The sequence below is a fragment of the Amphiura filiformis genome, chromosome 2, assembly GCF_039555335.1.
Source record: "Amphiura filiformis chromosome 2, Afil_fr2py, whole genome shotgun sequence".
Taxonomy (NCBI): domain Eukaryota; kingdom Metazoa; phylum Echinodermata; class Ophiuroidea; order Amphilepidida; family Amphiuridae; genus Amphiura; species Amphiura filiformis.
In genome coordinates, this window is record NC_092629.1 from 90598754 (window position 1) to 90613659 (window position 14906).

General features: G+C 40.4%; 1 protein-coding gene across 1 annotated transcript in view; it reads left to right on the forward strand.

Moving 5' to 3' along the window:
* LOC140146819 (mdm2-binding protein-like) overlaps positions 1–14541 on the forward strand; it is a 39999-nt gene extending 25458 nt beyond the window's left edge. Inside the window, exons 11-17 of the mRNA XM_072168699.1 lie at positions 814–990; positions 1602–1739; positions 3908–4112; positions 5272–5538; positions 10018–10366; positions 12032–12145; positions 14353–14541. Coding sequence (XP_072024800.1) covers positions 814–990; positions 1602–1739; positions 3908–4112; positions 5272–5538; positions 10018–10366; positions 12032–12145; positions 14353–14472 — 1370 coding nt within the window. The 3' untranslated portion in view covers positions 14473–14541. The remainder of the gene's footprint in view (positions 1–813; positions 991–1601; positions 1740–3907; positions 4113–5271; positions 5539–10017; positions 10367–12031; positions 12146–14352) is intronic.
* Positions 14542–14906: the final 365 nt, after the last annotated feature.

A 14906-nucleotide genomic window follows, 5' to 3' on the forward strand; every position in this document is an offset into this window, starting at 1 on the left:
ACCACACTCACAGGCGAATAATAAGTTTCTTTTTTAGGCCAGTTTAGTTCAACATGGGTTGATAGTGATGACGAAATGTACCTCAATGAACAAAGCACATTCAGAACTTGCAAAATATATTTATTTCTTAACTATCAACCCATGTTTAGCCTTTCTATTCTTAACATGAAAACAAGTTGAACATGTACAAAGAAAGGAGTGTTATTTGTTGAAATGAGGTGATGTATCATGTTTCAAAGGATTCGGGGAAGGGTAAGATATCTTCTCTGACCTAACCCCATCAATTGACCTTTCCCATAATCCTTTGCTGGTAGACCTGTGATGTCGTCATTTGACATCACGTTGATGTGCACATCGTTTAGTGAACATTGTTACTGCACATTTCAAAGCCGCAAAGTGAGCAGTAACGATGTGTGCATCTGCGTGACGACACCACAGATCTACCCGCAAACAATTATGGGATTTACTGAAAAGGTCAATCGTAGAAAATAAATGAAACTAAAGTCAGGCGGCCATCTTGGATATATGCATTTCACAAACATTTCAATGATTGTTCCTCATACAAAGTTTTGAAATTAACACAAAACTTGCATTGTGAATAATCAAATACCATGGTGGCAACTTGGGTGTGCAGGGAATCTTCAAATGTTGGTTGCACATAGGAAATGTTATTGCTAAAATGATCCAAAATTGGGTTAATTTTGGTCTAGTATTTAGAGCCGGGGGGGGGGGGAGGGTACAAATTGCTCCTGCCTCCCTCGATTCTCCACAACTCTGCCTGTTATTTGTTTCCCATGTTATTTTATGTTACAGATTTGCGTATTTCAGAAGGTACGGGATGTTTTATCGCACTAGATGAGCTCAAGGAATTAATGATGGCTGTGAGGAGGGAATACCTAGCTGGGGTAGAGGCTAGGCATACAAAAACAGTCAAGCAATTTATGGATGCAAACAATGGACAACAACTTGGATTGGAATCTTTGCAAACAGGTAAAGGTTAACTGACTACTTTACATCATGAATATTCATGAGATTATAATTAGGAGAGAATACCTATGATTGAGGCTAGACATACAAAAACTGTCAAGCAATTTATGGATGCAAACAATGGACAACAACTTGGACTGGAATCTTTGCAAACAGGTAAATTTTAAGTAACTACTTGCCTGTGATGGAGACTACTAGACTAGGCATACAAAAACTGTCAAGCAATTTATGGATACATAAATAATTGACAACAACTTGGACTAGAATCTTCGCAAACAGGTAAATTTATTTTATATTTCAATGTAAACAGGTAAATTTTTACATATAAGAGAACTGTTTTTGACCTAATTAGCACCTCTCCTGTGAAGTGAAGTTACTTCATTGCTGTCTGGAGAGTTTTAGCCTATAGTATTTCTGCAGTGGTGTCTGTCTGCTCTTTCTGATTATCGTGTGAAAAATCTAAACATTTAGCTTGGACCTCGGAATATTCTTGCGCCCCTCGGGATACTCTTCGGTTCCAAAAGCAAAATGTTTAGATTTTTCTCAATACCCTCATTAACCTCTAAATAGTACTCCAGAATCCTTGATATTGACTTTGTTTTTTACTATGACAGAACTGGATCAGGATCCATCAGAATGGCTTGAGAGACTCTTCATCCATCACAAGGAGTCAGTGGAGAAGAAAATGAAGCGATATAAATCATCTGATATGATGCTGGGTGGGATGGTGGTCAAGAAATGCAAGGATAATAGTAAGTAGAAACCTGGCTATAGCTACTTATCTACCTATACCTACCTACCCTACCTACCTACCTACCTACCAGACAGCATCATGCATTTCTGCACCTGCTGCCTGACGTAGGTGAAACTTCGGTATGGCCCGGTCCTTGGTAGCAACTTCTGCTTCTTCCGCAGACCACCTGGTGCCAAGTCTATCCAAAATCCCTTTATTATCATTATTTCAAGTTGTCCTAGGGCCTCCAGATCTCCTCTTTTGTTGGGTGGGATTACAGGAGAGTTTTTTTGGGATGTGCCTCTCATCCATTCTCAGCAGATGGCCAAACCACTGTAAGCGTCACTTTCTAATGATAGTAGTGAGCTTCTGATGCTTTGTCATGGACCTTATTGGAAATAACACATAAGTAAAAAGTAACTACCCCCTTAATTAATAACCATTATTCCAAAACTGGTTTTTGTATGCCAAATTTGGGATATGTATTGGAAACAGAATTTATTTGTGCACATTATACCATCTTCTTTGTTGCAATGGTCCCAATTTAAATCCTAAACCATTTTGGAATAATGGTCATCATTCATTAACCCTAACGCTCCTGAATACTACAAAATACTACTTGATATATGCGCTGTTCGGCATGCATCCCACGTGGTGTGATGACTTAATCGCCCTAAGTGATATATAGGCACGGTTTTTGGCTGTGTGAAGCCCAAGACCCGTGGCAAAGTGTCGCCGACCGAGTGCTTGGCATGCGAGGGTCTCGGGTTCGAATCCCACCCAGAGCAAACAACTTCTTTCCTTCTTTTCTCTCTTTATTCTTTCCTTCTTTCCCTTCCCGTCGCCAAAAAGCCCCTAGGCAGTTAGGGTTAGGTTACCACTATCGAAACTCAGTATAGGCTTCCTTAACCCTAACGCTCCTGAATACTACAAAATACTACTTGATATATGCGCTGTTAGTGCATGCATCCCACGTGGTGTGATGACTTAATCGCCCTAAGTGATATATAGGCACGGTTTCGCTGGCCAGTGAAGCCCAAGACCCGTGGCAAAGTGTCGCCGACCGAGTACTTGGCATGCGAGGGGTCTCGGGTTCGAATCCCACCCAGAGCAAACAACTTCTTTCCTTCTTTTCTCTCTTTATTCTTTCCTTCTTTCCCTTCCCGTCGCCAAAAAGCCCCTAGGCGGTTAGGGTTAGGGGGGTATTTTTTTGTTGTTGTCAATGTGTTTAGAATCATTAGGTTTGTCGATAATACAATAAGAAAAAAATTCTGTGAACAAAACCAAAACTTTTACCTACTATATTGACAGTTTCACATATCATTTTTGATAGGCATCAGATTTGAATGATGATTGTTGATCCTTGCTTCTGGTTGAAGCAGGAAATCTTAAGTATTTGAATATATTATTGAATAATTAGGGTTCCCATAGACTCTGAAATGGGCTATAAATGATGAAATCCATACATCCTCTATAGAAGACATGACCTTATATAATCTCACACACACAGGGTGTAGATTTCTAGTAGAATCACCCATTTAGATAATCCCATTTGAAATTCACACTCCCAGTGTGGAAGATAAAGGTCATGCCTTCCATTGAGGGAGTGTAAGGATTTCAACTGGAATGGCCCAACCCAATATAAACCCGTCAAATAAAGAAAGTCCCCAGTTATGTGACCCGGCCGTCCTACACCAAAACCTGATCTTGTTATATCAATTTGATTGATAAGGTAGTGTGCAGAATCTTGTTAGCGCCAATTTGATACCATATATATCAAACACTCTAAATTGATGAAGATTGATACCAGTATATAAACGTTGGTGCATTTTCAAAAGTTGCAAATCAAAACAATGCACCTGGTCAAAATTACTAAGCATGGTCAAGCTTGCTTGCCCTGGATGGGCCTGCCGACTATCCCAAGTACCTGTACAATGCACAGTTTATTCAGTTGTGTTAAGGTAGTAAATTTGGTATCAAATTGGAGCTTGTGTGATTCTGCACACAAACTTATCAATCAAATTGTCATAACAAGATCAGGTTTTGGTGTAGGATGGGTTACATAACTGAGGACTTTCTTTATTTGAGGTGTTTATCATGGAAAAAATGGCTCAAGTCAGAGAGTATTCTGACTCGTGAATATTTGCTAATGTAACCATGTTTTCTCTCTCTCTCTGTCTCTTGTAGCAATACGTCTGAATGCTGAAGAATTCTTGCGTCACTTCAAACCAGATGGTCACTCTTTGGCGCTGGAGGAAGCCCTCTCTCCTATAGGTGTCATGGGTGGGAGTATCCCACAATCAAGCCAAGACCACCAGCAGGATACAGCCATTTTGAAGGACAGGGACCACCCGTTTGAAGAATTAGTCAAGCATAAATTCCCAGGAATAAGGTAGCTGTCGTCATAGATTAAAAAACTGCAGATAGCGCACCATCGGGCAACGTCCCCATACTTAGAATGCAATGAGAATTCTTGCATATTCATGAGGGTTGATCATTCAATCAGTTATCTAGCAAATCACACACACATTATGTGCCTTTGTGTTTATGAACAATACCATCATTGGGCAGGAAAAATCTCATGCGTCATTGGCCCCTGAACATGTTTAAAGCAAAACCTCTTATAACCTCTTGGCAGTTTTGTTTCAAACATGTTCAAGGACCACAAGTGTATACTAGGTTTATCCTGCCCAACAATGATATGTGGTATGGATGTAGCATTTTCTTATGTCCCGCTTCATGGATCGATTGGCCCTCAGTCAGAGTCTTAGCCAGAAATCAGAAACCACCCGTCCAATCTATACCAAAATTTGACCCTCAAATATAAAACAACTTGTCTATACCCATGGAAGGGTCACTGGGTTCAAATATGTCCTAATTTGGTCTTTTACATGTCACTTTGAATTAGTCCCAACTTCATATACCCTTAAAATCATCGGTTTTAGAGCTATCACATCTGTAAAATCCATTAAATATACCTGTCTAAAATTAGATTAGCCCGTCTTAAAGACGGGCAGACGTATGGCTGGCTAAGACCTTGCCCTCATTACCAGATGATGCTGGACTTTGCCAATTGGTGAAGCATCTGTAGTTATTATTAGTCTATGGCTGATCACATTACGATATTTTTGGTACAATTTTCACAGCATGCATTACGAACATGTGGCGGAAATAACACCCCTTTAAAACCCTTTAGATCTCCTTAATAGAACCCTTACCATTCCTCTTTGTGTGTCAGCTTTATTTGTCTCAATATTTAAGTGCAAACAACACTACAGTTTCTGCCAAAGAAGAACGGCACTTACACTTTGAGAGCGTGCACAGCATAAACACGGAAGTGGGGTTCTGATTGGCCGATTCAATCGTCTGACAATCATAACAACAGACGGGGTAATCTGATTGCAAAGCTCCATGAATGTCGCTCATTAATAGGGGGCTTGCATCAATCTAAGCAAGGGACTGTAGTTCTTCTCTGAAACCGAGTGTAGGTCATGCTCCGCTCTGACCCTTCTCAATTTCATTATATTTCTCTTCCTCCCACTGCCTTGCAGATATTGTCTGGATCTTGAAAAAGCGCAGAAAAAGGAAGACCATTTTGCCAAGATGCAGCAGAAATTGGTCTGGAACGAAACATCTTGCACCTGCACCATGGAACAAGCAGCCTCGCCTGCCACCATGGAGATAAGAACCACAAAATCAAAACCAGGGGTCAAAGGTCAGACCAGAAGGAAGTTGACGGATAGTGCCAAGAAGAAGATGTTAAGAGGAGTGAAAAGGAAGAGTGAGGATACGGAAAGTTCACAGGCAAATAAACGAAGGTATGTACGGCGTAAAAGAAAAGCGCAGTGATTTATTAAAAGTGTGCTATGCACAGGGCCAGGCACAATGCCTGGACATTGATCCACAGCCTCGGCACACTTTACAGGTTGTCGCTGACCACTATACGGCCCAACTTCATTCCATAAACCATTAAACAACAACACAGGGACTTGCGGCTAAGAAGCACACACCCTAGCCATTCCACAATTGACCTTCCAGGACGAGCTCCCCAAGCTTCGTGAAGGTTAGGCAAAAAAAAAAAAGGTTTGTCTCAAAGCTCGCACGCGCATTTGTAAAATTGTGAGATTTGAAAAAAAAGAAATGCAGACATTTTTTTATTTCAAAAAAAAAAAAATTTTTTAGTTTTTCCGGAAAAATTTGGCGAAAATCAGATTTTTTTCTCTCCAAATACCATGAAAAAGTAGGGAATAAAAAAATTAAAAAATCGCATTTCGCATTTGTTTTCAAACCACTCGTGAGCTTTGAGACAAACCATTATTTTTTTTTTGCCTTATAACAAGACAAAAAGCAGTAGTTCCTTGTCCAAGGGAATTTCAAGCTAACTCATCAATCTTTATCGCCAGGTTTGAACCCGTAACCTCTCGCACCAATGCTGTTGTATGGATCAGTGGTGATCTGAATCTCCCGGACATCAACTGGACTACTCTGACAATCGACGGACATCAGTACCCCCTCAGTCTAAACCAGCGTTTCTTGGACCTGCACTCTGACATCGGCCTGGAACAAATGGTTTTATTTCCTACAAGGAGAGATAATACGCTTGACCTATTTTCTACCAACCGCCCATCCCTTGTTAGCAGATGTACTGCGTTACCAGCACTGGGTGATCATGAGCTAGTGTTTGTGGAATCGTTCGAAGCGTTACTCCTAAGAGAAGAAAGCCGGTGCCACACAAGATTTTTCTGTGGAAAAATGCTAATATTGACAATATGAAAGAAGAATGCCTTGTCTTTCAAAATCAGTTTACTACCAAGTACACTACCAGTAGTCCCATCCAGCCAATGTGGGCAGACATCAAAACATGTCTTCTCAACATCCTTGATAGAGGTATACCTTCCAAAGTTGCCACTACAAGATACAATCAACCTTGGATCACAAAGCAGGTTAAAAGACTCACCCGGCAGAAGAAGCGTAGCTTTAATATAAAGCTCGGCACTCTAAGAAACCAAAAGATTTTGAGAGATACAAGGTTCTTAAGACTACATGCAGATCAGCTTGTAAGAAAGCATACAATGATTATGTGACTAATATCATCTCTCCAGAATCTTCCTCAAATCCCAAGCGCTTTTGGAGCTTTATTAACAGTAAAAAATGTGACAATGCCGGAGTTGTGACAATGCCGGAGTTTCCCCATTGAAAGCTTCCAACGGTATCAGCTACTCTGATAGTACAACCAAGGCAAATATTTTGAATGATCAGTTCTCGTCTGTATTTAACATGAATGAGGATGAAACCACCATAAAAGACAAAGGATCTAGTCCTCACTCAGTCATGGATCCAATCATCATCCATCCTGATGGTATCCATAAACTGCTCGCTGGTCTCCAAATCCATAAAGCGTGTGGACCAGACGAGATCCCTACTAGACTGTTGAAGGTGCTGGCAGACGAGCTTACTCCCGTCATCTCTTTGTTCTTCCAAGCTTTTCTCAACCAAGGGATCATCCCAGAAGATTGGAAGAAAGCCAATGTTGTGCCAGTTTTCAAAAAAGGTGACAGGAACAAAGCTGAAAACTACCGTCCCATATCGCTGACATCTGTCACATGTAAACTTCTAGAACATGTCATCTGCAGCAGTATCATGCGTCACCTCGATAAGCATAACATTCTCAACGATGCCCAGTATGGCTTTCGCACACGACGATCATGTGCGACCCAGCCTCTACACACCATCCAAGCTCTGGCAAAGAGCATCGAGAGTCGAGACCAAGTGGACGTCATCCTGCTCGATTTTCTAAAGCATTTGATCGAGTTCCACATTTGAGACTTCTTCACAAACTTAAGTTTTATGGCATTGAGAACTGCACATATGCCTGGATTGCTGATTTCCTGAACCATCGCTCTCAGCAAGTGATCCTGGATGGAGCCACATCTAGATCATCTCCTGTCCACTCCGGGTCCCACAAGGCAGCGTGCTTGGGCCATTGCTCTTTCTCCTCTTCATCAATGACTTGCCTGATGTTATATCACCTCAATCCACGGTCAAGTTATTTGCAGATGACTGCATCCTCTACCGCAAAATCCAGAAGGAGGAAGATGCAGCTGGTCTTCAGCATGATCTCGATCAACTGCAGAAGTGGGAGAAAGATTGGTTGATGGAGTTTCATCCCCAAAAATGTCAAGTGCTCCACGTCACCAACAAAAAGAAGATCTACAAGATACCATATAACATTCATGGCCATACACTTGAAGAGGCAGACTCTGCTAAATACTTGGGCATCAATATCCACCAAAATCTCACCTGAACCCCCACATTCAGAAAGTTGCTTCAAAAGCCAACTCTACCCGTGCATTCCTGCAAAGAAACATCAATCAGTGCCCTAGGGAGACCAAAGTCCTCTGCTACAAGACACTTCTGCGCCCTGTAATGGAATATGCCGGTGATGTCTGGGATTCGCACTCCACTACTTACATCAGGAAACTGGAAATGGTACAACGTGAGATACGCCCGCTTCGTCTTCCACGACTACAGAACTACCAGTAGTGTCTCAGCCATGCTTTACCAACTGCAATGGCCAACCCTACAGGAAAGGCGTGCCCAGGCTAAAGTGGAAATGATGTACCGCATTGCTTACGGACTTGTTGATATTCCACAGTCCTACCTTGTTCCAACTGTGATGCTACGTGGGCACTCAATGAAATATCATGTGCCATTTGCCAGGACAAATGTTTACCAACATTCATTCTTCCCAGATGGAATCAGGCTCTGGAATGCACTTCCCCAGCAGCTTGTTGACAGCACCTCCCTGGAATGCTTCAGAGGGCAGGTGCAGTCCGTCCAGCTCCGCTAGACGACTTCCAGTTTTTATCGCACCTTAGATGTAGTCAGCACTGTAAATTTCCTGCACCCACCATGCAAAAAGTACGAATATACGCTATGTGCGGACTGTACTATATTGGAAGAAGAAGAAGAAGACCATAGTCGAACACATTATCAATTGAGCGAACTTGACATGTACTGGTGATTAGATAGGGGTAAAGGGTCATAGGTCAAGCTGAGAGGAAGTTAGATATAAAAGATATACTATTGAGACAAAGTTAATCCCAGTGTTGACATGTATTCTACTGGCTTGTATTTGATTGTTTTCATGATTGCCATATTCACAATGTGTTAGCCATCCAGATAGGGGTAAAGGGTCATAGGTCAAGCTGAGAGGAAGTTAGATATAAAAGATATACTATTGAGACAAAGTTAATCCCAGTGTTGACATGTATTCTACTGGCTTGTATTTGATTGTTTTCATGATTGCCATATTCACAATGTGTTAGCCATCCAGATAGGGGTAAAGGGTCATAGGTCAAGCTGAGAGGAAGTTAGATATAAAAGATATACTATTGAGACAAAGTTAATCCCAGTGTTGACATGTATTCTACTGGCTTGTATTTGATTGTTTTCATGATTGCCATATTCACAATGTGTTATCCGTCCAGTGAGCTTATTTAGTTAGGCACTCAACTCTGGTGTGTGATGGTACAAGTTCAAGCCCCTGCAGTGTTCATTTCTGTTCTCTTGGTAAATTGAGCTACAATGTAGCTTGAAATTCCCCTTGATAAAGAACTTGCTGCTAAGGCCAAAAAAAATTGTTTGCTACCCTCTAGTGGGATTTTTGGGGTGGGTGGGTTGATCGGAAAAATTTATATCTTTTTAATGACTCTACTCTATTGGCTTGTAGGCAATGAACATTGGTCATGTGGAAAGATAAATTCAATATTTCACTTCAGACCTTCAATATGCAAAATACCCCATAGTTATTTGATACAGGAATGGACACTTATAAATATTATAATGAGTTTACAGTAATGATTTTCTTCTTGAGAAAATGTTGTTGGCCAAATTTAGCTTCGATATAAAATTTACCCACAGAAAAAATAATAAAAAACCATTAAAATTATAAACTAAAAACTAACAAAGGGCCGACCTTGATTTTGGCCAGGGATGGGATAAAGAGTACTAGTAAAGGGTACCGATCGGTGGAGGCACTGGAGGGCAAGCAAATGTTTTTGCCAGATAGTAGGAAATTCAGGGAGCTGAACCTGGCTGTGATGATTTATGTAGGTGATTAGGGCTTGCGCTGATCTTGAACTGCATATTCCAGGAATGGCTCATAGTATTGTTTGGGCCACCATGATCAGCAACTTTCTGTGAAGTGTATGGCCTTGTGACAGATACCTAAGCCTGGTAATGTAATTGGATATCCTACTTTAATAACTTGTTTTGTTGCTGTTTCTCATCAACAGGCTTTTGGGAGGAAATGCTGTAGAGGAAACGTTTGCAAAACCCACATCAACTCCTCGAGTGAGACGCAAGTCACAGTCTCTCTCATCACCTCGTGGTGCAGCCGTACGAAGCTCACCCAGACGACAAAATCAGCTGAGTAAAGTAGCAGGCATGGCGGATGATGGCAAGAGAAGAGCATCAACATCATCGTTGTCATCATCATCAAAGGTTACCACGGTTACTTTTGATGCAGCTGGGAGGAAGAGGCCATCTAGGAGTAGTAGTTTATCATCAGGGTCATCATCTGGGGGTCAGAGGTCAGCATCATCATCTGGGGGTCAGAGGTCAAGGAAGCAGAAACATACTGAGGTAAGAGTTACACTGGATAAAATATAAGCCAATAGACTGAATCATTAGTAGTCAATGGGCTATTCTACTTAAAATCCACACTACCCCTGTGGAAGATCTAGCTGAAGTCTTACACAGAGGGAGTATATGTTTGGATTAGAATAGACAAATTGGGTAACTTCCATTTGAAATACTCACTCCAGTTGTGGAAGGTATAGGTAAAGCCATAATACAGTAGGAGTGTGGGTTTCAAAATGCTTATCCCTGACCAATTACATTAGGAAAACATACTCCCCCTAAGGAAAATATTGTCAAAATCTTCCACGGGTGTAGTGTGGATTTCAACTGAATAGCCCAATGGAACCAGATTAGTTTGATCTTTCGATCGATCATCTATGATTGTTTTATTCTTATAATTTATAAAAATCAATTAATTGACTTTTGTTGATTGTGATTACATATGAATCTGCACCAGTAATTCTATCTAGTACATGTAATTTGAGGTGCGAGTAACCAGTATTACAAAAAAGGGTGTAGCTTTGAATTGATGTGATGGATTCAATTTTATTCAATATCTATGCTGACCGACAGATCGTTCCATGGTTTCACAATTTAAATTATTTTCCAATGTAAATATGGCTCGAGAAGGCGTTAAGACAAACAGCATGCATGTGAAATGTTCCAATGGTTAACATTTGAGATGTTTGAAGTAAATAGAACAGATACAACTTTATCAAGCTTGTCTCCCTATGTGTTGGTGCATATAATAATGGCCTTTACAACGACCTTTGACCTCTGTGTGTGACCTCTGATACCACCAATACATCAATGTACCCATAATGCAGCTCTGACTCAAATTTGGTTGCGTTATGGTTTAAGCTGTTCATATGAGACCGAAACGTAACCGAAACTTTAACTCTAACCGAACCTGTGGGTTTTTTGCTACCGGAGGGGAAATAAGAAACAAAATAGGAGAGAAATCGAAGATGAACAAAGAAGTTACTACCCCCCGGGATTCGAACCTCGGACCCCTCCCATGCCATGCAAACGATCGCCGACCTGTAGCCACGAGGGTTGCATTGGCCCAGCCAATGATTCCCTGGGTATATGACTTGGGCTGATTGTGTCATCACATCACATGGAATACATGCACACCCGGTGGTTTTAATAGTGAGCTTTAGTGAGACTCGGTTCAGTTAGGGTTAACCAAACTGCCTTATTTTTGGATACAAAGGATAGAAAAAATGTATGTAAAATGTTTTTCTTTCATAACTTTTGGCCAACCTTGATCCATTTTAACTCCTTGGGGAGGAGGTTGGGTTTGGATTGGTATAGTTTCCTCATATATAAATGTTTTTTAAAATTTCTATAGAGGTTGCATTACTTACATAATTCCTTGACTATTCGTGGTTTGGTTGGTTTGTACTATTTCAGAGCTACCAACCCATCTTGATCCTGCAGAAGACTTCCTCATTTGCTGACAATCTTCTGTCTTCTGCAAAAGATATTAATCTTCTGCATTTGCAGCCATCTGGCTAAATCTTCTGCATTTGCTGCTGCCCTTGGCGTGAGAGTGCCACATCCTAAGCTTTTTTTTACACTTCGCAGAAATCTTCTGCATTTACATATTCCAATGTTGGTAGCTCTGACTATTTTAATAAAATGTTTGTGTTTGTGTGTTTACAGCTACTTCAAGGCATAGTACATGAGTTGTTAAATGAGAGAGGCATCAATAAAGACCACCCTATATATACACAGTGCTCCAAGAGACTATTTAATATGACAAAGGAATACGTCAGAGTAAGTTAAATTTAATGTCCTAACTGAAGATAGGGATATAATTGCATAAAATTGGTGAGTGGGAGTGAGCGCCAATGCACTGTAACAATCTTAGAAGCAACCGCAAATTCCTTTAAAAATGGGATTGTATTGCATGGATACATGCAGAACACACCTTTTTACAATGGTTTACGACCAATTTTTCAGGCAAAAAAGAACTTTGAGATTAAAATTGGGTAAAACCTGGGTAGCTCTCGTTTTTCAGGGTTTCCTTTTCAAGGCCTTGAAAGTCCTGGAAATTTGCACAAGGTCCTTGAAAGTTCAGGAAAATTGGAATTGTACTTGAATTATAATTTTGACACAAAATTTGGGGAGTGGAGAGGAGCTGTCACTTTTGTTAATATGTGCCGCATGGAGAGCAGCATCTTGATTTTTGTGTTGTGGTAAGTCCTTGAAAATCATGCTTTTAGACCTTGAAAATTCTTGAATTTTAAAGGCTTCAAGGTGCGGGAACCCTGGTTTTCAACAGGCCCGCTCAGATAGAACAAGGTGCCTTATTAATCAGTCCCAGAACAACGCCAAATATGGATTAAAAGACCTTTGACCTTGGATGTACAACAGCATGTTATGATCTAATGGGAAACTGTGCACATCAACAAACACTATTTCTATCAAAACGGCAACGTCTGATATAATTTGAAACCACATAAATTACTAGAGTTGGTTCTTCTCTTGGATTTGGACCAAGCTTTAGAATATCGAATGTTGCGTTTTGAAATAAAACAAACCAGAAATTTATCACCCATTGTAAAAGATATGGTACATGTACCGAATACATGTACATACATTGGCTGACCTTGTGGATTTCCTGGCCCAGCCATGCTAACCACATAAGGAGATTATACGATTAACCTAGTGCAGCTATTGTCATAGCAGGGTATTATTATGTAATACTCCTGATCCATATTTGGCGTTCTCTTGGACTGTTAATAAGGCGATTCATTCATTCACAAAGAATGCATTATGGGTAAAATATCGGGATAAAATAATGCTGTTCTCCTATACACGGTCATGGGAATGAATTTCGACTGATCAGAAATTCCTGTGATTTTATTTTTCAAAATAAGGTAGGTTCAAATAATTTTTGTTTGTTACATGAAAATTTTATGGGGACATTAAAAAAAGTAAGAAAAGGTTTTTATGAAAAGTTCAGCGCCATTGAAATATTGTCTGAATCTGGTCATGATATCCTGCCAGATTTTTATCATACAATGCATACAATAATAACTGCACACCATCAGTTTTGAAGTCGTCGTGTGAAATTGGATGGGTTTTACTACTTACTGAAATTGCTTATTTAGACAATAATAACTGCGCACCATCTATTTTGAGGTCATTGTGTGAAATCGGAGGGTTTTGTTTTGGGGCAGAGGTATTTTTCCGAGGGAGCGGTAGCTACCGAGGCCCAAAACAAAACCCGACAATTTCACACAATAACCTCAAAATAGATGGTGCAAAGTTATTATTGTCATTCATTACCGTCGTATCTTATTGTGAACAAATCAAAATGGCATTTTAGGTTATTTTATGCCATAAAACGCTGTTAAATATAACCAGTTTTAATTATTGTTGTAACCTACCCAACAAATCGACCAGGCGAATATAACATTCGCGCTGACAACAAGAGCTACCAATCACAGAAGCGCCGACGGCATCAGCGTAGGCGTGTGCGTTAAGCCATAACGCTTAGCTTATACACGTACGCGCGCGCAGAAGTCATTGTTGCGCGTCCGGAGTCATTGTGAGTTTTTAATGACCTCACACTCATTGCGCGGTCAGGCAATCAATTACTTTTGATTGGATCACAGGCTTCGCGTATATAGACAATAATAACTGCACACCATCCGCTTTGAAGTTGTGTGAAATCAGATGGGTCTTACTACTTACTTGCTCTGTCAGGTAGACCGTTGGGGTGATGTGATGACTTTGGCGCATGACTGGCGCACAGTTATGTCAGTTTTATGTGTCGGTGAGTTGGGACTTTTGTGATGTGCGCAGTAACAAAAACCAAATAATTTTTGCATATTATAAACCAAACAAAGTTTAATTAAAAGCAAAAACATGGCAGACCAAAACTAACATTTCGAAAGCCCTGATGTAGGGGCTGTGTGAGCAAATTTACTTTTAATTTACTTTTTTTCTTGTTTGTTTTGTTCTTGTTTTAACAGGCTCTGCCACCCAAAAGCTACTCCAGTCTCACAGATGAAATGAAGAACATTGCCAGTCAAAATGTGGAGTTTGTGGTCGGCTTTGAAGAAAAACTCTATACTGCCAAGGAAAAGAAATGAACTTGGAGGTGGTTTCCCTAAAAAAACTTAAGTCGGAGATGTTTCAAAATAGCCGATATTCTGAGTATTTCTTTTGACCATGGTGAAGACCATGATGACCATGAGTGAATATCATCACAATGACTTTGATTTTGGAATCGCCAACTATAGACTGATCAGCCACGTCACATGTGTGAGATGTTGTATTGATTTCCTAAATGATAAGAATTGACCAAGCATTAATGGTCGATCAAGAGATAGAACTAATTTGTTTCTATCGCCTAATAAAACATCCCAGTTTAGTCTTTATTTATAAGCTAGTAATTAGGTCCATACATGTTTTGGATACATGTATGACCTTTAAAACAATCGGACCGATCCTGTCGGACGTTGAATGATCGAATATAAGGCGCCTGCAGGATTATTAGCGCCTACAACGCATAGAGAAAGCGAGC